Source organism: Myotis daubentonii, chromosome 1 (genome assembly GCF_963259705.1).
Source record: "Myotis daubentonii chromosome 1, mMyoDau2.1, whole genome shotgun sequence".
In the NCBI taxonomy this organism is placed as follows: Eukaryota; Metazoa; Chordata; class Mammalia; order Chiroptera; family Vespertilionidae; genus Myotis; species Myotis daubentonii.
In genome coordinates, this window is record NC_081840.1 from 35115742 (window position 1) to 35142363 (window position 26622).

Consider the following 26622-nt stretch of genomic DNA (forward strand, 5'->3'; position numbering starts at 1 on the left):
TTTTGCGACATGGAAAAGTGATATAAAATTCACCTTTCAGTGTTCCTAAAGAAAGTTGTATTGGAACACAGCCACACATGCTCATTTATGTAGTGTCTGTGGCTACTTTGGTGCCAGAGCAGCAGTGAGTAGTTGGGACAGACTGAATGCCCACATATATGTATAGCCTAACATATTTACAACAGGGCCCTTTACTAAAAAAGCTGACCCCTGGTCTAGATCAGTAGTTCTGCACTAAATTCGAACATTAGCATCACCTTGGGGAACTTTTAAAAAACCCCTCTGCCTGAGTCCTTCTCCCAGTGATTCTGATTTGGTTGTGTGGGATGGGATCGGGCATCCACATTTTATTATTATTTTTCTTTTTAAAAAAATATATTTTTTATTTATTTCAGAGAGGGAGGGAGAGGGAGAGAGAGATAGAAACATCAATAATGAGAGAGAATCATTGATTGGCTGCCTCCTGCACACCAGGGGATGGAGGCTGCAACCTGGGCATGTGCTCTGACTGGGAATTGAACCATGACCTCCTGGTTCATAGGTTGACACTCAACCACTGAGCCGTGCCAGCCGGGCATTCACATTGTAAAAGAGCTTGGGGTGAGTTACACATGCAGTTGTATCGAGACTACTGGTTTACATGGAAAACTTGAGTTTCCCCACCTGATTTTCTTGGATGGAAGTCTTAATGTGGATTGTATTTTCGTAACACTGCTCTGGTTGCTCATGTTGGGTCATTCTGTTTTATTCATAACATCTCCTGGTTAGGATGTCTCACTATTTGGAAAGAGACAGTCTTCTCCCCTGTTAAGACAGAAATTCATGCCAGATTATACTTTCCAAGACACTGGCGTTGAGCATGAAACAGATGTGTGGAGCGCAGCTGCCCAAACAGGAAGCCTGGGAATATGACTTAAGGCTGTTTTATTCATCAGCATTTTGGCAGGTGAATAGCTCCTGGCTGGAGGTGCAGAATATCCAGAGATTCGCAGTGCTGAGCTTTCTACTTTCTTTCTTTTTAAAAAAATATATTTTTATTGATTTTTGAGAAGAAGGGAGAGGGAGAGAAAGATAGAAACATCAATGATGATAGAGAATCATTGATCAGCTGCCTCCTGCATGCCCCCCCCCCCCCCCCCCCAGGGATCGAGTCCACAACCTGGGCATGTGCCTTGACCAGAAATTTAACCATGACCTTCTGGTTCCTAGGTTGATGCTCAACCACTGAGCCGTGCCACAAGTTTCTTAAACTAATCTGGAAGGCAGGCAACCTTTGGGGCACTAAATTAGCCATGTGTTTGATGCGCTGAAGACATAGGCTGTGCTGTTATTTTGTATTTCGACTGCTCTACCGCAGGGAAGGTGGTTCAGCCAGGGTTACACTGTAGTTTTCTGACAGAGAAACATGGCATTGTAGGAGTGGTGTGGAGAATTCCATAGCAGAATGCTGCTTTAAGAAATGGATCAATGCGAGCTCAGAGGCTAGCAGCTCTCGCACTTCCCATTAAGATAAAAATCGTATGACTTTGAGTTCAGTCTCCTATTAGCTCTCTGCTCGCAATGCCATCTGGAAACAGCCATTTTTCCCCAAATTAACCTGAATTAGAGATGACAGCTTTACCCAGCAGGGCTCATTAAATCAGAGACGAAAAATTATATTTGTGAATAATCTATACTTGCGAAACTGCAATAATTTTCTAAATTTAGTAGATGATGGCAGTTGTATTGAAGTGTGTGAGAATTTTCTTAACTTGTTGAAGTTATCCTGGAGTTTTAGTTTTTCTACACAACTCAATTCCAACTTCTTTTTGAGAATATATTTTGTCAGTTTTTTAAAATCTAAATTATGATCCTTGTCAAGGCTTACAAATGACATTTTGGTTTGAAATTTCAGGAGAAATTCTTGTTTGAAAAACATGCCTTCATTCAGATGACTGCATAATATCTTTGGCTGTGTGGTGCCTCATAGTTGGTATTGAAGTCAAGGTGTTTTGTCACTTTCTCTTATTGGTCAATTAGAAATGAATTGGGAAATGCATTCTTTAAATGGAATTATGGAGAAGTCTCTGAGATGTTTTTCTTTAATAGCTCCACTGAGGATAATCAACTCATTTAATTTTTATGAGAGAAATGTTTGCTTTTCACCTGCACTTTAATTCAAAATATCAATTTTGGGAGTCTTCCCAGTATTCATTTTCAGAGAGCATTTATAAAAGTATTTTCTCAATTCTCATCTAAGTTCTCAATTCAGAAGGCAGCTGGAATGGATGAATGAAAAGGAGCATTCAAAATCTCATCTTGAGGCCAAGTTTATGTGATTTACCTCTGGGTGCTGCTATGTAGAATATGATATTAAAGATCAAGCAGAGTGTGGTGAGTTTGAACTATCACTACTACTAGTATGAAGTTAAGGATGTTCACTCTAATTATGTTAAGAATGGGCACAAGTTTGGCCTTTGCTCTTGAAAATGCTTTGGATTAAATTTGGTCTCAATAGCAGAGCCACTAAAATGATATACAAATGGGGAAGATGTGGAAAAGAGTACTATTATCCACTGAGCCAAACCAGTTAGGGCTATGTGTGCATTTTATAATTATTTGGTGATTTAGATAAATAAAGAAGAAATGGGGGTAGATCTTGCTTTTTAGGGAGCATAAACTTTAGTAGAAGTAAGACAGATACATAAACAACAGAAATGCAAGGTAGAAAGTAGAAAAATATAACAGAAAAAAATACAGAAAAAGGACTTAGGTCAGCGGTTCTCAACCTGTGGGTCGCGACCCCTTTGGGGGTCGAACGACCCTTTCACAGGGGTTGCCTAAGACCATCGGAAAACACATATATAATTACATATTGTCTTTGTGATTAATCACTATGCTTTAATTATGTTCAATTTGTAACAATGAAAATACATCCTGCATATCAGATATTTACATTACGATTCATAACAGTAGCAAAATTACAGTTATGAAGTAGCAACAAAAATAATTTTATGGTTGGGGGTTACCACAACATGAGGAACTGTATTAAAGGGTCGCGGCATTAGGAAGGTTGAGAACCACTGACTTAGGGATTATAAAAGAGAGTTTAGCCCCCGCTTAGAGAAATAAGGAATTGATATTTATGCTTTTGAGTCTTTTGTGTGTTTGTGTTGTGTTTATGTGCATAGACTTGTGTATATATATGTATATTCATAGTTCTATTGATAATAATAGAAAATAAATGGTGATGAATCCAACACTATGGAAAGCATTCTAAACACTAGCAATCGATTATTTTATACATGTAACCAAGTAGGTTTTTCAGGTTTAGCTTGTTGGGTAGATAAATTACTTCTTAAGAATAGTTTTTAGTAACAGTAGTGGCTGTTTTTCAATGTAGCAGAGCAACCAGGTACCTAGCCTTGGATTAACAAATACTTCATTTATAGGAAACCACGATGTCTGTCTTGAGGGGGATGTTCAGAAACCCAGGCCAAAGGATTGGTTAGTGTGGGGGATTTTCTGCAGCTGGTGAAGCAAACATGTAGCTTACATCCTGGGCTATGGAGATTTCAAAGACATTTTAGATATTTGCAGAAAATTAAGGCTTTTTTTTTTTTAAAAAAATACATGATTTGTTTCAATCTAATGATAGACATAACTCTCCTTTTACTAGTGTAAACATGAGAATTGTATTGCCTTGGAGTATAAACAATTAGAAATCTTAACCATGTATGAAATAATGTAGGATATCATCAACTGTACTTTCCCAGGCTGTATTCATAACATGACGTTGTTTTGGCATTAGATGACACCTTACCATGGACAGGCATACATATCCCCAAAGGAAAAGATTGGAAGAAAAATACAATGCATCAATTTTAATGGCCTTATGAGATTTTCACATGTTCACACTTGGAGACATTCTATTTGTCCTGAAAGATTTACATTGATTCTGTCTGCATTTATCTTCAGTGCCATTTCTTCTTCAGCCATTCTACCTCCATTCTACATTGTCCGATACCTGCAAACAAAATGTTCTACATAAATTCCTTTTATAAAAACAGTACAAAGAACTTCCCACGGTTTTAGCGTGAGAAGGAGGTTCTCCAGGTACGCAGAGGGCCTGACCCTGCTCCCTCTGGATTTTCTCAAGGATTCTGCTGGAGTCCCCTTTCCTATTAAAACTCTCATGCAGATGAAAACTCTCACATTTTTCAACTGAAATTTGTAGGACATTTAAAACTATTTGGCTCCAGCCCAAGGGAACACAAAGCAATAAAATAAGAAAAAAGAAAAGAAACATAAAATGAATCAGGCTCAAAAGGTACACAGTCCCCTCCGATCTTACCGTAGTTAACAAGCTCCCAGGGCTCATTCCATGCCCTCATTCCAAGCTCTGTCTGAGAAGGTTTTATATGTTCTGTACCCAAAGCACTGGAACAACTTTTTCAGGTACCTTGTCGGGCTTTCTGGCTTCTCAGTGCCTCGTTGTTTCCTCCTCCCCATCCCTGCCTCCACCATAGAAGAGCCAAGATCAGGATGTAAATTTCGTCCAGGGTCCATCACTGAGTAGGGACCCGCCAACCCCATATACGTATATTTGGAAAGTGTATGGAAAGCATTCTAAACACTAGCAGTCAATTATTACGTATCTTGTCTGTCCCGACTTCCTTGCTTGAAGCACACACCTGCAATCCCTGGGCAGTGGACAGCCAGACCACTTCGTGATTGACACCACGTACATCCCACCTTTCAGAGGAAATCCCATTTCTGTGAAAAGCGAGGCATGATTCACATCTAGGCAACATCACACTGTTCCCACCACACAAGAGATGCGCCTGTATGCTAATAGGGTCCTTTTGTTACAATCTATGGCAAATAATACAGCTATACTGCTCCATCAACAGACGGCTATGAAGTTCACGTCAAACAGATGGGAAGCAGAAATGGAAACAGTTCAGCTCAAACTCCTCCTCCTTTATGAAGCCTCTGAGACCCGCCTGCAGCGACGAGCAGTGTGGTGGCACTAGCTCTGGTGCTGGTCTCAAACAGGCATAACCGGGCTTGTCCTGGCACCATCGTGCATAAGCAGTGTGGTCTTGATCCCCTTATGTACTTTCCTTAGACTTCAGTTTTTCCTTGTGAGTAAAGCAGGGATATTGGTGTGAGAATAAGGTGAAACCTTGCCTTGTAGTAAGTACATGCGTGACCTGGGTAAATACATACTAAATACTAAATACATAATTAATATTGCATCATTTATAACTATATATATATATAGCACTAATCATGTACTACTGTGTATTAATTTTTTATAAAAAATTACCACTTACCAACCTTTCTGGGCAAAAGCAAAAGGGAAAGAAACGGTTGGATTTTTCATTTTCCAGAGAGAAAGGGATAAAAAAAAAATAATAGTTGTCTGCTGAGGGCTTGCTCTTTTCCAAACAGTGACAGAGTTTAATTCTCGCTTTCCATGCCTCCAGCCTCTGCTGGCTCCACTGGAGTTTTTCATCCTCTAACTTCTTTTTCTTCTCTGCTTTTTGTTCTACATTAAACTGGGAGATCTCTTCATTTTTCTCTGTGATGTATTTAAGCAGCGAATTACTCCTCCTGGCTAAGAACTTCCCATCTTCCGTGTTCAATGTGTTTGTAAGAGAATCGCTGCTGCTCTTTGACCCTCTCCCTCTTCCCCCTCTCCTTCCTTTGCCTCTGCCTCTCCTCCTTCACAGCGGATCCAGGCAGGGGTGCAGCGCCTAAAGAGGGCCACCAGGGTTAATTGTTAAAACAAAATATTCACACCTTCTCCTTGCAACCCCGGGTCCGGGCCAGGTAGATAATGTAAGTGAGCAAAAAGGAAGGTACCTAAGACAGGTGGGTGTGGTGCAGTAGGGAGCACACACTCCCTCCCATCCAGGCAGCTGCTCCCGCGTGCTTGCCAGGAGGAGCATGTGAGCTCAGTGATGCCAGATCTCAGAATTTTTCCAAGATAAGCTGAGAATTCTGACTTTTATGTAAAATATTCTGATTTTTTAAAAAAGTGTTGGTGATGAATCCAAGCGTCTGCCTGTCATTTCTTTTTATGAATGTACACACCCAAAATGGATGTCTTCAGCCATTGACCATCATTTTGTGCTCTCAGCTGAATTTTCCAAAGCCTTCGTAAGGGCAGAGTCAGATCTTTTTGCCTCGTTGTGTCCAAGTGGCCTGTAGGCACCTGATTGGGTAAGTGATGATCAGTGATGGGGAACGTGGTTCTAGGAGCATTACTTTGTTTACTTGATGTGCTTCCTGTTTGACTTGCCCTATTTGTTGTTACTACATGTTAAATCCAGTGCTTGCTTAGGGCCTGCACTTGAGCACTTTTAATGTGAATGAAGCAGTGGTTCCCAGTTACATTTTGCTAGAAAGACAATAGGAATTGGCTTAGATTGCTTGCATCCCATGGTGGGGTTGAACATTATTTTATTTCTTTCTTGTTGGAATCCATACCAGCCTCTGCACTCAGGCAGGTAAGGGTAAGTCAATAAACTTAAGTGATTCTTTCAACCCACTTTGGGAAGCCAAAGTGGAAGAGAGGGAAAGAAAGGCAAGGTGAGAGGAGGGAGACCCTTTTCTGGAAACATTATTGGAGCTAGTCTGTACAAAGGTCATTTTTCCCTGTGGGGCCAGCCCCCACCCTAGTGTGACTAAAACATGTAGGTGGATTTTCCTTAAAAAGTTGATATCTACTCATTGGAAGCATATACAGAATATACATGAAAAAGTATATCCTGAGCCCTTAAAGGAATTATTAGCTATTTTGAAGATGAAGATAATTAAAGTGCTGTTCATTTTATTTCTGTTCAATCAGCTTATATTGAGGGCTTGTTTTGTGCAAGGCACAGTGCTTGATCCTGGGAGGTGGGGCACAAAAAGAATAAGACATGATCTCTGGTTTCCAGGAGCTAAATGCACAGAGGTATGATAAAAAAAACATGTTTCCACAAATTAATATGTGAATCTTATTTTGGATTAGTTGAGTCATGTTTTGAAGTTTGAAGGGGAAATCTACTTTCACATATAGTTTTGAAAAATTGGCAGTCAACCTAACTAACCTATAATTTATCTTTTGAGTAGATGTGGATTGTTATATACAAGTTCTGTATATGTTTGCTTTAAGCAAATATTCCTTTAAGGCTACTAAATTATTGAAGAGAAAGGTTTACTCTGTAAGGTTCAGAATTTACAGATACAATATTAGTATAGCTTTTATGTTTCTCTCTATAGCTCCCTTGAGAAATAGAATAGTATTGCTGTAGTCTTACTTTCTGGAGGGGAATACATGAAAGGCTGTCATCTGAATCCAAAGTGAGTTGTTTAATGAACAGGAGTTAGGCCTTAAAACTTACAATTATTGCTCTAGGGCTGAATCCATTAAGAACTGAGTTTGATTTGGGGTGGGATTTATAGAAGTTATTGGAGAACACCAATTATATGGCACTGAGGCAGAAAAGGGACTCTGTCATGACCAGTGAGGGTCGTTATGCACACTGCTCTTGTTCGCTTGCTAACCAGATATAGGAGATGATGTTATCCAGGGCAGACTCCTCTAATTTAAAGGAATTAATATTAAAAAAATAAGGAAAGATTTAAACATCTATCTGAAATGTGGGCTGAATCTAAAACATTTTGCAACTGGTGTTTGAAGTGAACAGATTATCTTGTCTCAAGCTTTTTTATTTTCTCATGCATGTACCTTTTAAATATTGTAAAGGTTAGAATGGAGAAAGTTCCTATTTATTATATATAGTATCATAGAGCTCATGGGAAGTTTAAATTTCAGTAAGAAGTTTTCACGAAATTTGTATGTATTAATATAGGAGGTTTTAAAAAAAATCACGGTGAGGAGGCATTTAAAAAAGAGAGAACTGAATACATGAACAGAAATGTTTAAAGCAGAATATGTAATGAACAGTAACACTTGAGATGTTATCTAATTTTAAAATGCACCCCAGATTACAGATGCTCTTATGAGTGTTTGAAATTGGAGAATCTGAAAGTGAAATTTGAAAAGCCAATAAGGGCTCTTACTCAGCTTGTTGGATGCACTTCAAATGCAGACGATATGGGTGCTTTTGGAGGCACGTTATTTGGCCCAGTGGGTGTAGCTCCAAGGTTGAAACCAGGAGGTCACTGTTCGATTCTGTAGTTTGGGCACATGAGGGAACCTACCATGGCAAAATGAATAGATCTTGGGTAAAACATATGTTTTAATGAATGAGCTTGCACTTTTTAGCTTGACCCATCTCAAATGTGAGCTGAAACCCAAGGGATTCTATATAATAAAAGGCTAATATGCAAATCACTGAACGGCAGAATAACTGGTCTGACCACCAGGGGGCAGACGCTCAATGCAGGAGCTGCCCCCTGGTGGTCAGCGTGCTCCCACAGGGGAGCATCGCTCAGCCAGAAGCTGGGCTCCTCACAGCTGGCGAGTGCAGCGGTGGTGGCGGGAGCCTCTCCTGCCTCCGAGGCAGCACTAAGGACATCCCCTGAGGGGTCCCGGATTGTGACAGGGCACAAGCCAGGCTGAGGTTCCCCCCACCCCCATGCACGAATGTCTTGCACCAGGCCTCTAATGAACTATAAGATGTAAGCAAACTGGAAATGTAAAGGGGCTCGAGGAGAAATGGTAATATCAGGAGCCTTCCCTTGGGTGAGTAGCAAAAAGAGGGACCTGGATTGAAATTCCCACATTAAGCCTGTGTCTTTTAAAGAGGAATAAAGTAATTCCAAGCTTGTATCACAACTTGACTTCCTACAGAAGTAAATTAAATCCTCTTTGGAAAAAAATCATTCCCAATTGAGATCCATTGGTTTTCCACAGATAAAGACCAAGCAAATATAAGCTTGTAATAAAATATCAGCAAACAAGGAACAAACAGCCACGACTGCGAGTCAGCAGAAAAGGCAAACAATTGATTGGCTTACTCCCTACCTAAGACCTTAGATACTAATGCTATTAGAATAGAAGCCTATACTAATAAAAGACAAACATGCAAATTGACCATACTTTCGCTACGCCTTAAGCCATGCCCACCAGCCAATCAGAGCGACTATATGCAAATTAACCCAACCAAGATGGTGGCCGGCAGCCATGGAGCTGGAGTGAGCAGGAGGCTTGCTTGTTCCAGTGGTGGAGGAAGCCAAGCTTCCCCACCTGCCACGGCTCGGCTCTGAGCTCCACTGAAAGCAACAAAGTTTCAATTATAGATGGTAAATAAACCCCAGATACCTGCTTTCAGCCGGCCGTGGCCACGGAGCTGGAGCGAGCAGGAGTGGGTTGTCCCTGGCGATGGAAGAAGCCAAGCTTTTCGCAGGCCTCCGCTAAAGGCAACAAAGTTTCAATTATAGAAGGTAAATAAATCTCAGAAAGAAAAAAAAAGAGAGGCTGGGAGCTTACGTCGCCAGGGTGCTTGGCCAGCCTGAAAACGGCCCTCAGCCCCTCACCCAGACTGGCCAGGCACCCCAGTGGGGACCCCCCACCCTAAAGGGGGTGTGGCCAGCCTGAAAACAGCCATCAGCCCCTCAACCAAGCTGGCCAAACCTCCATGGGGTGAGGGTCCCCACTGGGGTGGACATCCTCTGAGGGGTCCCACACTGCAAGAGGGCATAGGCTGGGCTGAGGGACCCCCCGAGTGCACAAATTTTTGTGCACCAGGCTTCTAGTATAAAATAATCATGTATAAAAGGTTTAAAGAAATACAAGATGAAATCACAAAAATGAGCAAGTCATAAGAGTCTAACAAAAACGATCCAGTAGATTTTTTAAAAGAACGAAACAAAACATAAAAAAATATAATTGTTGGGGGGGGGCGGGGTGTATGTGGAAACTCTCAGTGACTAAATGGTTAAGTATGCAATAAGAAGTTGGTGACCTGGAAGATAAATTTGAAGGCATCATAAAGAGTACAGCCAAAGAAACAAGTGGGACGACATGAAAGAAAAGCACAGAAAAGGCAGGACAAATAAGAGAACAAATTCATATATCAATAGTGACAGTAAGTACAAGGGGACTAAATCTGATGCTGGCTGTGGGTTTTTTTGTAGATGTCTTTGTCTGCTTGAGGGAGTTTCCTCCTTTTTCTAGTTTGCTAGAACTTCTTTTAAAAGTTGCTTTCTGGTCCTAAGTTGATACTGGATTTTTTCAAATGCTTTTATTGCATCTCTTTTTCTGCACCTTTTGAGATGATGATATGGTTTTTCTGTGAATATGGTGCATTACAAAGTTTGATTTTCAAATGCTAAAGCAGCTTTGTGTTTCTGGGATAAACCCAGTTGCTCATGATGCATAGTCCTTTTTATGTATTGAATTTAATTTGCTAAAGTTTTCAAACATAAAATTTAAGACAAAATGCATTAATGGACATATATAAAATACTGTACCCAGCCATTACAGAACAAACATTATCTTCAGGCATACATTAAATACTTGCAAAAACTATTATGTACTTGTCCATAAAGCAATAAATTTCACAGAATTGATACATGCCGGCCACATTCCCTGATTGCTGTTCAATTCAGTTAGGGAAAAAAAAGATAAATTGTTCCATACCTTTTAAAAAAAAGTTATGGATCAAAACAAAAATCATAGTAGAAAATAAAAATAATTAGAACTGAATCATAGTGAACTATTATATCAAAAGTCGTAAGAAGAAGGTAAAGGGATGTTTAAAGGGAGATATTTAGATATTCAAAGTTTTTATTAGAAAAGAATAAAGCCTGGAAATTAATGAACTAAACAGCCTCCACCTTAAGCTGTAAAAGCAAAAGATCCCCAAAGAAAATAGAAGGACTGACATAATAAAAATAAGATTTTATTTTTCCATTTCATTATTTCATAGCAGGTTGACTAACTTTTTGTAAAATGTGTATGGAAGAGCAAAAGCCCCCCAAATAGCCAGTGCACTACTAAGATAGTAAGACTTAGAAAACTCTCACTATTTCTGTATATATTCAGACAATGTGGTCATGGACAGGGATAATGAAAATGATTAGTGGAACAGAATAAAAAGCATTGAAACAGACACTCCTGTAGGTGTCCTTGACATATGATAGGGATGGCACTGCAGAGCTGAGGGGCAAGCCCTTTTTTTTCATAATTGTCTGGGAAAATTGGTTGTCCATATGGAAAATAAATCAGATTGAATGTAACACGAGACACGAAAATCAGTTCCATATGGTTTAAAAACAGATGTGAAAGACAAAACTTAGAAATTGGAGAAAATTATAACATATATTTCTGAACTAATAATACAGAAGAATTTTCAAAATTTCTGATACAAAAATTGCTAACCATAAAAGGAAATATTGACAAATTCAGCTCTATTAGAACTAAAAGATATGAGAAAGGTAGTGAAGTACAACTTCTAAAACTAGAGAAGATACTTGTAATACATATAACTAATAAAGGATCTGTGTCTAGAATAGAAAGAACTAAAAAAAAATCAGCCAGGTAGGTATGGCTCAGTGGTTGAGCATCGGTCTATGAACCAGGAGGTCATGGTTAGATTCCTGGTCATGCCTGGGTTGCGGGCTGGATCTCCAGTAGGGGGTGTGCAGGAGGCAGTTGATCAATGACTGTCATCATTGATGTTTCTATCCCTCCCTCCTTCTCCCTTCCTCTTTAAATCAATAAGAATATTTTAAAAAATCAATAGGAGATGACAGTCAACCCAAAAGAAAAAGGAGCAAACATATGACTAGGCATATTACTGAGTGACACAAACATATGATTAAAAGATACTTGACTTCAGAAGTATTAGAGAAATGCAAATTACACCTACAGCGACGTATTTTATACACACCGCATTAAAAAAATTAATGTTTGACAAGATCAAAGGTTGGCGAGGATGTGGAGCTACGGAAATTTATCTAGACATTATTTAGAGCATTGAACACTTACCCCAGCAGTTACATTTTTAGGAATACACTCTGGAGAAGCTCTTGATAGATACACTAGAGATCGTCTGTAAGAGTTCAGAGAAGCACTATACATAACACGAAAAGATTGGCAACAACTAAATAGCCCAAATATTTACTGACCTGAGGATAAAGAAATAAATAGTGACAAATGTGCATAACGGAATACCATACATTAGTGTGCAATAAACAACCAGTGTTTTGTACAAGATGTGTGAAACTTAAAACCACAAATCCAAGTGGAAAAAAAGTCCCAGAAAAGAACATCCAGTAATATTTTTATGGCATTAAGGGGAAGAAGTTGGTTAAGATGATGGGAGAATATGCAAAGACAGGCAACAGCATTAGTAATACTCCAATTCTGAAGTTAAATGGTGAGTTCTCTGGGGTTTATTTCAGTATTAAGTTTAATAACATACATGTTGTATATCTTTCCTTTTGTATATATCTAATATTACATGGTAAAAATGGGAAAACACTTAGCTGGCAGGAATATTTAAGATGTTGGAAACATAATATACGCCTATAAATTCTAAGTCAGCTTAACTGTGTGGGCTGCTGAACTTTGTCATTATTCAGAAACTTCCAGGGTTCCTCAACCCCTTGTGATCCCAGAGCGCCATCTGCTGGAGAGTCACTTTAATTTTTTTCTTTTTTGGCTTTTAAGCTTTGTGCCCAATTTGATGCCCAAGTTAAAAAAAAAAAAATCTGGAGAATAAAAGCTATTTCTAGTGCTTTAGTCACTATTTATGTGTGGAAACCTTGCTACAGTAGCTTTTGGTTATATGGGTGTAAGGGTTCCCAGGAAAACACATTGCAACTTCTTCTTTTAGAAATGTCACAGCCATTCCCTTTCGAGGGATAGTGGGAGGGAGGCTAATGCATGCTCAGCCTCCACCCAGCGGGGCCACCCCGCCTCTTGTCTCTTTTCATGCCATCCTGAATGAACAGGCAGAAGACAAGGGTTCAGAGGAGTCCTTGCAGTTCCAAAGAGGCGGAAAGTACAGGAGGGATCCTAGTCTTCTTGTCGGCCCGGTTATGTTGGGGAGCAAGTATTGCTCCTGGGGTTCCTCCAGCTCCCACTGTGGAGATGACATGGTCTCCACCAAGGGTTCCCCTTTGACCCGTTAGTAATACCGTGGGAATGCTAGCCACTATTTCTGTCCCTTCTGGGAATCTACAAATATCAAAATCAGATTTAGAAAGTGGAATGAGAAAACCGGAACACCTTCGGTGGGAACCGCCTTTTAAATGGCAACCAGACTTGGTGAGATCACTCAGGCTGGGATCAGAAGGCAAATTTCCTCCCATATCTTCTACTGATTTTGTTGGGAGTTAACCCATGGCCCGGGACCTGAACAAAATTAAAATTCTTGGTGTTGGTACCTCAGGCAGAAATGTTTGCAATAAATAAAGAAAAAAGGCCTGACCTATAGTCAAAAATTCCAGGTTTAGCAAACCTGTTGGAGGCTGTGCTATGATGCTTGAGCACCCAAGACAATTAGTTATATCAGCAGCGAAGTAGGCTGTAAGTAAAACAGAGCTCATACCCTTGTTCTCCGTCGAGCCAACACTGCAAGCTTGGCAGATGATGCCTACAATTTACCTGAGCTCCTTAGAAGAACAGCCCCACGGACGTACAAAGTATTGTTATGGGCGAGGAAACGGCTGTCAGTCAGGGGTCTTCTGAAAGGGTGTTTCTGGAGAGAGAACTCCCCGGGTTTATTGTCTGACTTGGAGTTTGAGTCTCCTGTCAGGCCTTTCAGGGCGGGGAGGAAGAGAAGGAAGGCGCTCCCGTGGTGGGTGAGTGTGGGGGAGATTACGACACATGACACAGGTTGACTGAAGCAGTGTCCTCCAAATCACATCACCGTTTGTTGGCCTAGGCTTGCTCAGGTGCTGCCCTCTCTTCAGGATGCAAAAGGATGGAGTGAGATGACTTTTGCATTGCTTTTATTAGCTCTGAACTTGATTTGTTCCCATCTTTATTGAGCTGTGCTTGACAATAAATGTGTAAGATACTTAACGTGTACATTGTGGAGGTTTGATATATGCGTACATTGTGAAAGGATTTCCACCATTGCATTAACACACTCATTGCCTCACATATTTACCTTTTATTTTGTGAGAACATGAAGTTCTGCTCTCAGCACATTTTAACTATACAATATGGTGTTATCAACGGTAGTCACCACGTTTTACATTAGATGCTCAGACCTTATTCATCTTATAGCTGAAAGTTTGTACCTTTTACCAACCTCTCCCGATTTTCCCACCTCCCAGTCCCTGGCAGTCACTTTCTACTCTCTGTTTCTATGAGTTAGACTTTTTTAAAAATTCTATATATAAGTGACAGCATGCAGTATTTTTCTTTCTCTGTCTGACTTACTTCACTTAGCGTAATGCCTTTCATGTTGCAAATTACAAGATTTTCTTCTTTTTAAAGAGTGAATAATATACACATTAATATACATATAGGTACATTATAATACACATGTGGTATATAGATATATATATCTCCATTGATGGACACTTGGATTGTTTCCATATCTTGGCTATTGTGAATAGTGCTGCTATGAACATGGGAGTTCATTTTATCCTTTGGAATAATGATTTCATTTCCTTTGGCTATACACCCAGAAGTGAGTTAACCTAACACACTGAGGACGAAGTGGAAGTTGTCCGTGGGGTGGTAGTGGTCAGAAGACAGTGGTTCAGTGAGGAGAGCTGCCACTCAGGGCTCCGAGCTCTGGCTTTGCCTTTGTGTTCCCGGTCAGGTACAACCCTCTTCGGTTTGTGGAGAGGAAAGGTAACTAAAAACGATTTTATGATGCTTTAAAAATTAATATATTTTAGCTTATGACCAATTTCTGTCTGCAGGAGGAAGGTCAGCAAAGCCATCAAGTGGTCTTGGTGGTAGTTTTCTCCACAATCCAGTGACCCCATTGCTTTTTCTCTATCAAACCTCCTCCTCCTGGCCTGTCAGTCTTTCCCCTCCAGCTCTATTCACATATTTACATGTAACATAGGTAAGTTTATGGTGTACAGTGTACAGTGTGATTCGATACATGTATGTACTGCACAGTGATTAGCACAATAAGGTTAGTTAACTTCCATCTTTTCCCATAATTACCTTTTTTTTTGGGTACCGATAACATTTAAGATCCACTCTCTTAATACCTTTCAAGTATATAATACAGTATTGATAATTGTAGTCACCATGTTAAATTAGACCCCAGTTCTTATTCATCTTATTGCTGAGAGTTTGTGCCTTTGCCTGGTCCATCTTTACAATCACTCGCCTCACGCTCAATCAGCTACTTCTGTCTCCAACCCGTCCCCAAATGAGCTCTTTTAGCAAAATTTGCCACTGGTTAAATCTCTCTGCCGACTCCACCCCTCCACCCATGTCTGCACCCAGGCAGCTGAATGTGGCTGCAGAAAACCACACAACCATCTTCACTGCCTCACTTTACATTTACCTTGTCTCATCTTAGGGGGGCCTGTAGCCTCGTAGTTCGACCACATATCCCCGGAGAATCTACTCACGCATTTTTCAAGATGACTATTTCACACTTTTCTCCTCTCGCCTCAGATCACCAACATTTCTCTTTCCCTTTCCAGCTGTTTTATTTGACTGAGAAAAATACAAGCAATATGAGGGTCACTTTCACACACTCCCCTCACCAGACCTGCCCAGCTGCCCGCTGTGCCGCTGCGGAGGAGGAGGCACCTGGAGCAGCTGTGCCCTGGCCCCCATCCCCTCGCAGTAATAGCAAGGCGGCCGCCAGCCTTATGGATGGGCCACTGTGTTGTAAATACCTTGTATATCAACTAATGCCATCCTCACAGCAGCCCTGTGGGGTCGGAATCCGTTTTACAGCGAGGCAGCTGAGGCACCAACATTCAGTCACCTTTCAGAATGACACAGCAAGTGTGCGTGGCACCGAGTTCACGTGTGTGACCGCCCTCTCTCTGATGCCTCACCCCTCAGGACATTCCTGTCTCTTCTGTCTCCTGCACCATCAGCCCCCTCTCTACCAGATCTTCCCATCAGCTTACATTCACATTCTAAGAGCTCTTATCTTAAGCACTGAACCTTGACCTCATACATCTCTTCAGCGGCCCCTTCGTATCCCTCTCCTTTTCAAATTTCTTGTAGAGTTATATTTGCTGTATCTACTAAGTTTTTTCTAATATCCTTTTCAAATCCAGCCCTCCTTTTGTCCCTACGATTGCACGGAAACAACTTTTGTCAAGGTCACGAATGACCTCCACAAGGTCAAAGGCAGAGGTACTGTCAAAGCCAGATGGACGTTCTCAGGGTCTTACTCGGCCTCTCAGCTGTTCTATTCATTTGGCTTCCCTGACACCACTCTCTCTTGGTTTTCCTCCCGCACAGCAGTCACTTCTCTGTCTCCTTTGCTGGATCGCCCTCTGCTGGCCAAGTTCTAAATGTTCGATAAGCCAGTGACCATTTTTCTCTATCAACTTCCCTGCCTCCCAACACTCATTCTCTTGGTGATCTCAGCCAGTCTTAAGGCTTTAAATATTATCTATTAATAGATGACTCCTAGATTTTTATCTCTAGCTTTGATCTTTCCTGGGCTTCTAATACTTCCACTTGGAGGTCGTAGGCATAGCCATCACTGTCTCAAATAAAATTCTTTTTTAAAAAACTATGTTTTTATTGATTCCAGAGAGGAAGGGGGAGGGAGAGAGAGATAGAAACATCAATGATGAGAAAGAATCAGCTGCCTCCTGCACATCTCATACCCATGCCAAGCCTACAACTGATGCCCTGACTGGGAATCAAACTGGCAATGGAACCGTGACCTCCTGGTACATTGGTCAATGCTTAACCACTGAGCCACACTGGCTGGGCTCAAATAAAATTCTTGATTTTGCTCTTTATCCTTTAGTCCCTAGTTTTGGTAAAGTGGGATCTTCCTGCCACATTCCACATTGTCATCATCAGCAGGGCTCTACCTTCAAATTACATCCCAGATCAGACCACCTCTCCCCACATCCAGAACTACACCCTTGTCCAGAGCACCATCCTCTACCCCCAGGTTTTGGAATAGCCTCCTAATGGGTCTCCTGCTTTGTCTCTTGCTCTGACATAGCCTGTTCTCCACTCTGCAGCCAGAGTCATTCATTATAAACATATGTCAGACCTGGCCCCTGCCTCCCCCGCCCACCTCATTTCCTAGATTCTCTCTGTCCCTTCCTGCCCCCCACCCCAGCCCAGTCTTAGCCATTCTCTGCATACAAGCACACATCTGCCTCAAGACTTTTGCCCTTGCTGTTCCCTCTGCTTCCTGTGGCTGGGGATGCGCTTCCTAAATTGACCTAAATTAAACAAGAGAATTCATTATTTTGGTATGATTTCTGTTTAGACTTTCCCTTATCAGAAAAGCTTTCCCCGATCTCCCATCAAAACTAGAGCACCTGGTCTTTTCTATCTTTCTGCCAGTTTCAGTTGGGGTGTAATTTATGTCCTCTATCTGTCTGTTTGCGGTATGTCCCTTCAGGCGTCAGATCGGCTCCACGAAGGCAGAGACATCCTTGCTGTATGCCTAGTGCCTGGAACTAGGTGCTTGACAAATATGTGTTGAATTTTTGAAACAGTGGCAGCCCTGTTTTCTCTATAACTGTTACAAGAAATTTGAAAAGGAGAGGGACACTGGGGGTGGGGGGCCATGGAAGGGAGATACGAGGTCAAGGGTAGGTGCTTAAGATAGGATCTGTTAGAATTTGCTTGTAGGTTGATGGGGAACGTCTGGTTGAAGTGAGGGAGGGAGACTGATGGTGCAGGAGAGAGAGGAGATAGCTGCTGGAGGAATGTCCTGAGGGGTAAGGCATCAGAGAGAGAGATCGGTTATAGGATAGGAATGAAAAATATTAGATGCAAAGTTTTTTAAAAGTAAAAAACCCAAACCAAACCAAACCAAACCCTGTACATGATGGATGAGAAGGGATCTGTGTGGGGAAAACTGCCTGGAAGCAGCAGAGAGTCTCGGCATTCCTTGGTGGCTCCAGGGGTCCATCCACGGTGAGCGTGGGGCCCACAGCATTCCTAGAACATTAAAGTTGGTGAAACAAAATGAAATGGAGATCTTATGTCCCCTAAACCTACCCCATTTGAAGCACTGAAAATGACAAACGTGACTGTAACTCTTGTGATGATAGTAGCGAAAATGATTTTCAACCATGTTGCTTTTCTGAGTGTCCTTAATCAATATCCCATCTCCCAATTCCTCCTGGGTTGGACTGGAACATTGAGGTAATTGTTTCCATTTCGTGGGTCACTCCTGTACAGAGAACAGTTTCAGGAGTGGATGTAGGTACCTCTCACTTAACATGATTGTGAGTTCTGCTCACTGATGCAGAAGGAGAATGAAAAGACAATTGTGCCAAAATAATGAATTCTCTTGTTTAGTATCTACAATAATAAAAGCATAATATGCTAATTAGACCAGACAGCCAGATGATCTTCTGGAGGAAGCTGGGGCTGTGAGGGCCAAGGCAGCCACCGCGGCTGCGAGGGCCGAGCTCCTTGCACAAATTTTGTGCATCAGGCCTCTAGTTATCAGATATAAAGGGATTGGGATGCTCCTTTTAAATTCTGTTAGCATTTTAGTGTGCTTTCCGAAGGATAAATCTTTAATGACCTCCAGAAAACAGGAAGAGGTTGTTTCCTACCCTAGTAAATATAAATATAACTAATAAAAATTCATGTTACCTGAACTTTGATGACAAATAAACATGATGCATAATAATTATCTGACAAAACTGTGATTTAAGAAGTTTAAAATGTAGGTGAATGATGGGCACACATCAGTAGATAAGTGGATAGAAAAGCTGTGGTACATTTATACAATGGCATACCACTCAGTTGTAAAAGAAGAGGGAAATCTTACCTTTTGCAACAGCATGGATGGATCTGGAGAGTATTATGCGAAGTGAAATAAACCACTCAGAGAAAGACAAATACCATATGATTTCACTTATATGTGGAATCTAATAAACAAAATATACTAATGAAAAAAATAGAAAGAGACTCATAGATACAGAGAACAGATGGACAGTTGCCAGAGAGGAGGTGAGTTGGGGGGCTGAGTGAAAATGAAGAGATTAAACCAAAAACACACAAAACATCATAAACACAGACAACAGTATGGTGATTACCAGAGGGGAAGAGGGGTAGGGGGTGTAAAAGAGGGTAACGGGGGGATTAGTGATGATAGAAGAGGACTTGACTTGGGGTGGTGAACACACAGTACAATATACAGATGATGCATTATAGAATTATGTGCTTGAAACCTACATAGTGTTAGTAAAAATGTTACCCCAATAAATTCAATAGAACAATTTTAAAAAAAGATGGGCACAAAATTCCACAAAACTCACATTGCTCAACTTGGCTATACAGTTTGTGTTCACAGGCCAAGCAGGCTTATTTTATAGCATTTGGGTCATTGAAAAGATTCATTCGCAGTCACTTTATCATTAATTTCTCTTTGTCCAGAGGGAGAAGAAGATGAGGATGAAGAGGATGAGGAGGAGGAGGATGAAGAAGAGGAAGACGAGGAGGAAGATGAAGAGGATAAAGATGCAGACTCCCTGGATGAGAGCTTGGGTGGTGACACTGAGCTGCGTGGGTTCACTCTCCCTGGTGTCACCTCCCAGGAGCCTGACTTAGAGCAGGAAAGCAGGGACCTTCTGGAGGGAGTCACCTACCCGGTGCCAGATGCCCTCGAGTGGGAGCAGCAGAATCAGGGCCTGGGTAAGAGTCCGGGGTGTTTCCCTTTCCCTGCTCCCTCCCCTCCTTTTACTTTTCTAAGGCGACATTGATTAGGGAGCAGAGTGAACTTTCTGTTTATGTCGATGGGCTGTTCATTTGGGGGAAAGTGGTAGTTTTTTTCTTCGACATGTTTATATTTAATGCTCTTAAATCACCAGGCTCCACACAGTCTCCACCTGCTCACTGAGAGCATGGTTCCCTGATCTTTGGAAGGAATTCCATCTTTCCTTCCCAGCTGGAGGACAGCTCTGGGCTTTGGGAGGACTTCCCAATGGGGAGGAAGTGTGTGTAACCAGCACACTTAACAAGCAGTGTGAATGGTCTGGAGTCAGAGAGTCATGTAGTCAGTCACCCTTTGTCCTTGTAGAATATACTCCCGAGGCGAAATTTGAGTCCAGAGACTTTTCTGTTCACTCTTGTGGTGGCGTTCCATTGTCAGACAGTATCATTTTAGCAGTCAGTGTCTGACCAGAAACCCCTTGCTTACTCTCTCTTGTGTGTGGCTGTGGCCGCATTTTATGTGAGAGACCCTGTGGGTGCAGGCTGACCCCCACTTGGCACTCTCTTCCCTGTCAGGGAAGCTCTGCTGTCTGTCTTCTCTTGTTTTTTTTTTGTTGTTTGTTTGTTTGTTTTTGTTTTTGGAAGAGACACTACTAAGGTTTGGGTGACTCCTTGAGGCCTCACTCTCTTGACCTGAGGCAAAGAGACTTCTCCAAAGAAATTCCCTTTGTCCTAGCAGCCCGTTCCATTGACCGTCTTCAGTGTAGCAGGGGTTAGGTTTAAGAGTCATATAACTACTTTTGGGGGATTTCATTGAAAAAGTGGATGTTGGTCAGGGATGTTACTCTGGATATCATACTAGTGTGTCTTGATGCCTGGTTGAAACTTCTAATTTAGAATCCTATTACTTCTTATTTCTTAAAGATTGTTCTTCTCACCTCCTATGAAAACTCTGTTAGATCAGTGGTGAGAAAGGGTGAGTGCATTCAAATGAGTATGGAATGGGAAAGTCCCAGTGTCTGTTTATCACAAGATTGGGCAGCTTAAAATAAGCTCTCTCTTTTTTTTAAAGCTCAAACTGGAATTGGTAAAACCTTTAAAGGTCTGTAATCTCAGAAGCAATCCTTTTCATAATCGCTAGAACTAAAGAAACATGCACGAGGATATTTAAAGTCATCTTTTCGCCTTTATAGAAGTTTGTGATGAGCCGTCTTTTAGATTTGGTTGATTTCTTTTTCTAACAAACCTAACTGAGCACCTACTGTGTTCCTGGAACTTTGCATGGCATTTGGAACACAAAGAAAAACAAGGCAGTGCCTTTTCTTGATTAGAGCAGAGCCATCTCATAAAGGTTTCAGTGCAGGGAGGGTTTCTATAGGAAAAGTAGGTTATAAGAGGGCAGAGCAGAAATGTAGAAGGGGGTTATTTATATTAGCTGCGAGTGAGCAGAGCTGTCACTTGCAGGATGAGTAGATAAGAGAGAGCGTGCAGGGGAAGGAGGCCAACGAAAGAGTATGCACAAAGGCATTGGAGGGTTGAAAGAGCATGGTGCATACACACGGGTTGACAAAGACATTTGTGTTATTTCAGACTTTTTCATATTATAATAAGTTACTGTTTTCCTAAATGTGTCTTACCTTTTGCTGTCACTTCTTTTTCTGACAAATTCATGTTGTCCACGTGTTTTTAGTACTGTTTCTAGGAACTGAAACAAGGAACAAACCTTTCAAGCTGTTTTTTTCCCTGTTGTGGGAAGACTGTTTGAGTAGTGTCTGGGACTGAAATTTTACCAGCTCATTAACTTTTCCTTGGAGTGTCAGGAGTATCTCCTCATAACTCAAAACCAGCAAAAACTTCTGGATCAATATTAATTGATACAGTATCCTAAATTCTCTCAGATTAGATGAAATAAAGGAAAACCCCCCTCCCTACTTGTGATGAATTTTGTGGTAGGCTCCCCGAAGATGTCTGTGTCCTGGTCCTTGGGCTCTGTGACTATGTCACCTTACCTGGCAAAAAGAACTATACTGACGTGATTAAATTAAGGGCCTTGAGACGGGGATGTTATCCGGGATGACCTGCGTGGGCCCAGTATATCGTAAGTGTCCTTAGAAGGGGGAGGTAGGAGGGTCAGAGTCAGAGAAGGAGATGTGATGACAGGAAGAGGTCCGAGTGATGTGGCCAGGAGCCAAGGAATGCTGGCTGCCTCCAGAAGCTGGAAAAGGCAAGGGATGGATTCTTCCCTTGAGCCTCCAGCAGGAACACAACCCTGCTGACACCTTGATTGCAGCCCCTCAAGACCTATTTCAGGTTTTGACCTGCAGAACTATAAGGTAATGAATTTGTTGTCTTGAGCCACTAAGTTTGTGATAATTTGTTTCAGTAGAAATTAGAAACTGATAGAGATTCAGTGAGTATTTCATAAGCAGCATCATTTTAGAAAGTAGAGTTGCATGACAGCTGTAGTCAGAATGTGAACATAGTAAAATTCAATAGTTTTTCCTTAATGAATCATTAAAAATGCAAGCATCGAGACCCTTTAGAAAGTAAACCTATTTAGTATAATAACACTTAATTTGGCCATCATCTTCATTCCTATTTTTAAGTGTTTTTTAAATAGATTTTCATATTTTATTTTACAATATGAATGGTGTTCTAAAGCAAGTGCTAAAACCCACATAAACATTGAAAAATGAACAGATTGAAGTGGGTATCTGGCATTGGCTAAAAATAATGCAAAGTCTTTGAGTAGATTATAGTCTAATTTCCTGAGAAAAGTAGAAAACTTGAATGACTTTCTAAGGTGATGCAGTAGATCCATGGCTTCAAATGCTCACTGTCACAGACATATTGCCTCTAAAGCTTTGGAAAGAGAGAGCTCAGTTTTTGATTGTGGAGTGAACTGTCTCGTCAAGATAGAGAGAATCAGGAGAGAAAGTTCCATGTTGTAGGTGAGGTGGATGGATTGATTGGTAACATGCTAGTATCTTACAGGAAGCTCTTTATTCATGTGTGCAGAATCAATTTCTTTTCTGATCTAATAAGTTCATTTTTAAATGTATTGATGAGAGCCTGTACAAAGAGCAGATGCTTGACTGACACTACTTCTTATCCTGTTATATGATAATCACACAATTATCCTTTCTTTTTAGAGAGAGAGAAAGAAGAAAGGAGAGGGAGAGGAAGGGAGGAAGGGAGGGAGGGAGGGAGGGAGAGAGGGAGAGAGAGAGAGAGTGAGAGAGAGAAACATGGATCTGTTGCCTTCAGTATGCACCCTGACCAGGGATTGAACCTGCACCTGGGTATGTGCCCAGACCAGGAATTGAACCTGAGACACTTCGGTGCAGACCTTATAGAAACTGAGCTCTTGATTGGGAGAAAATCACACTCTTGCTACTAAAACGTGTCAGCTCTTTTCTTTTCTTCTCCTTGACCTCCTTCTTCTTATTCTTTTAAACCACTATGTAGCTAAGACTGAACACTTAAATAGAGTGCAACATGGGCTGTGGCAGGAAAAAAAAAAGACAAAAAAGATGCTCAGCAAAAAGATAGTGGGGAGTGTGAGATTTCAAAGAACTCTTCATTGCAACAAATGCCATTTTGATGTATAACATATTAAGCTATGGATTAAATGGTTGCCAGGGAAGCTGCCGGGCTAATGTAATTGAATGTGAGTATAGAGGAGAGTGGGGAATGAAACCTTAATCCAGTGTAACCAGCACAAAACGAGTGGTAGATTGGCCAAAGCCTCCAGACCAGTGGTGCTCAGTCTTGGTGGCACATCGGAGAGCTATAAAAATGCTGATGCCTGGGTTCTACCTAGAGGACCGCTGTCCTGGACCGAATCCACTGGCTGTTCCCTTGGGGTGAGGCAGCTTCTGTTAATGCAGAGGGGGTGGAGAAAAAGAATTTTAAGAAGTGTTTATATCTTCTATGAATGGAATCCCTATTAGCAAAGATTTACATTGCTTTTCATGATCTATTGTATATTGGATTAGTGTGCCTTACATTTATTTTTTAGCTTTTTTTTTTTTTTGCAGTCACACAGAGATAAAATTTAAATTCAATATTCATGCTTTGGTTTACCCAGAAAGCCCACAGTCACATTACACACTCCTAAATCTGGTCATGGAGGTTGGTACCAAGACTCCTGCATCTGGGATGACTGAGCATCTCCTGGGATAAGTGAGCATCTTGCTAATTACCTGGGTGGGATTCCTTCCCCTCCTGAGGTGGTCCCCAGGGTTTCTGGTTTTGAGAGTGATACCATGCACTCTTTCTTTGGAAAGAACTGAATTATTTTTTCCTAGATGGGAAGAGCAGAAGACTTGGGTGCAGACATCCTTTTTCATACAGGCAAGACCCTCTGGTACCAGAGTTTAAGTAGAGGTTGTGGTCCCTGCCTCTCCCTGCCTCTTGAGGATGAGTGCATAAGGGAAATTAGGTCTGCAGAGGAGGATGCTTTCCAAGTCCAAGATATTATCTCCTCACAGATCTTTCCATTTGAGCTGTTGCTGCTTGCAGATTAGTAGTAGTTGGGGACTTCTAGGGGAGAAAAATCTGTCCATATGCCTGTGGTGAATACTTTCATCCTGTTATTTTGTCGTTATTTTTGTCAGAAGCCTTAAATCCTCTTTATAGCATGAGGTAGGCTATAAATAGGTTCCATACATAAAAATGAATAGACTTCCTTCCTGCTGCCCATTTCCAACTGTGCTCGCAGGTGTGCCCTGAGGACCACAAATACAGAAATTTGTATGAACCAAAAATCAAAACGAGAGCTGGCCATGCCTAAAGAAATTCAGGTGCTGGACTAAAAACACTTTAATGTACTCTGTTTCTTTCTTTCTTTTTTTTTCTTAATCCCTTCACCTTTTTCACCAAGACCTCCCAACTCCCCTCCCCTCTGACAGCTGTCAGCCCACTCTCTATCCATGAATCTGCCCTTATTTTTCTTGTTAGTTCATTTTGTTCATTAGATTCCACATATAAGTGAGATCATATGGTACTTGTCTTTCTCTGACTGACTTCTTTCACTTAGCATAATACTCTCCAAGGCCATCCATGCTGTCACAAAAGGTAAGATTTCCTTATTTTTTATGGCCTTGTAGATCACAGCTTTTTTACCCACTCATCTATTGACTGGCACGTGGGCTGTTTCCAGATCTTGCCTATCTACACTAATAAAAGAGAAAAATGGTAATTGGCGTACGACGATACCCTTTTCATTGGCTAATCAGGGCTATATGCAAATTAACTGCCAACTAAGATTGGCAGTTAACTGCCAACTAAGATTGGCAGTTAACTGCCAACAAGATGGCGGTTAATTTGCATATGTAGGCACAATGCAGGGAGGCGAAAGGGAAAGCAGGAAGAAGCCCCCTGCCACTGACAGTGATCGGAAACCCTGGGGCCGCCTTTGCCCTGCCCCCCAGCCATGATCAGAGAATCAGGCGCCTTTGCCGCCCTGGCCAGTGATAGCAGGAAGTAGGGGTGGAGCCAGCAATGGGAGCTGGACACGGTCGAAGCTGGCAGTCCTGGGAGCTAGGGGTCCCTTGCCTGGGCCTAAAGCGGAGCCCACGATCGCGGGGCCGCTGCAGCTGCGGGTCCCCGCTGCCCTAGCCGGACGCCTCAGCCAGAGGCGTTAGGCCTGGGCAGGGGCGGAGCCTGCAACCGCGGGGAGCTGGGGGTTCCCTGCCCAGGCCTGACACCTCTGCCGGAGGCCTCAGGCCTGGTCAAGGGGCCGATCTGGTGATTGGTGATCGGAGGGTGATGAGGGTCAACTCCTCTGGCCGAGGCATCAGGCCTGGGTGGGGGGCGGAGCCGGGGATTGGGGGGATATGATGGTCCCCTTGCCTAGGCCTGAGGCCTGGGTCAGAGGCGTCAGGCTTGGGCGGGGGGTGGAGCAAGCGATCAGAGGGAGATGGTGGTCCCCTGCCCAGGCATGATTCCTGGGCCAGAGGCCTCAGGCCTGGGCGGGGCCCAGAGCCAGTGATCGGGGGGAGATGGGGGTCCCCTTTCCAAGCCTGACACCTCTGGCGGAGGCGTCAGGCCTGGGCAAGGGGCCGATCAGGCGATCAGAGGGTGATGGGGGTCTACGCTTCTGGCTGAGGCATCAGGCCTGGGCAAGGGGCAGAGCCAGCAATCGGAGGGGTCTGGGGGTCCCCTGCCCAGGCCTGATGCCTGGGCCAGAGGCATCAGGCCTGGGCTGGGGGCAGAACCAGTGATGGGGGGAAATGAGGGTCCCCTGCCCAGGCCTGACACCTCTGTCAAAGGCGTCAGGCCTGGGCAAGGGGCCGATCCTGCGATTGGAGGGTGATGGGGGTCAACGCCCAAGGGCTCCCAGTATGTGAGAGGGGGCAGGCTGGGCTGAGGGACACTCCCCCCCACACACATATCCAGTGCACGAATTTCGTGCACCGGGCCCCTAGTCATTATAATAAAAGGCTAATATGCAAATGGTCATGATGCTGTGACTCTGTGACATCTTAAGGACCCATCAGCAGGGACCTGAGGCTGCATGGTGCTGGGCTGGGGCCGGGGGACCTGATGTCACGCCTCCTGCCCCAGTGCCGGGGGACCTGAGGCTGCGCCCCCCGCCCCGGCACCGGGGCCATGGGACCTGAGGCTGCGCCCCCAGCCCAGGCACTGGGGCTGGGGGATCTGAGGCCATGCCCCTCTGAGGCCGCGTCCCCTGCCCTAGCGCCAGGATGTAAGGCTGCATCCCCCTGAGGCTGCATCCCTCACCCAGCGGGGCTTGACGGGGGTGGGGCCAGTTGGGTCTTGGTGTCGTCTAATGGGGGTGGGGACGGCCAGACTCTTCTATTATAGAGAAAGGGCAAATAGCAATATTAAAATATGTCCTC

At 42.6% G+C, this 26622-nt stretch overlaps 1 protein-coding gene across 1 annotated transcript in view; it reads left to right on the forward strand.

Annotated features, from left to right (window-relative positions):
- ARMH4 (armadillo like helical domain containing 4) overlaps positions 1 to 26622 on the forward strand; it is a 111347-nt gene that overhangs the window by 20571 nt on the left and 64154 nt on the right. The window contains exon 5 of the mRNA XM_059695060.1: positions 19481 to 19738. Coding sequence (XP_059551043.1) covers positions 19481 to 19738 — 258 coding nt within the window. The remainder of the gene's footprint in view (positions 1 to 19480; positions 19739 to 26622) is intronic.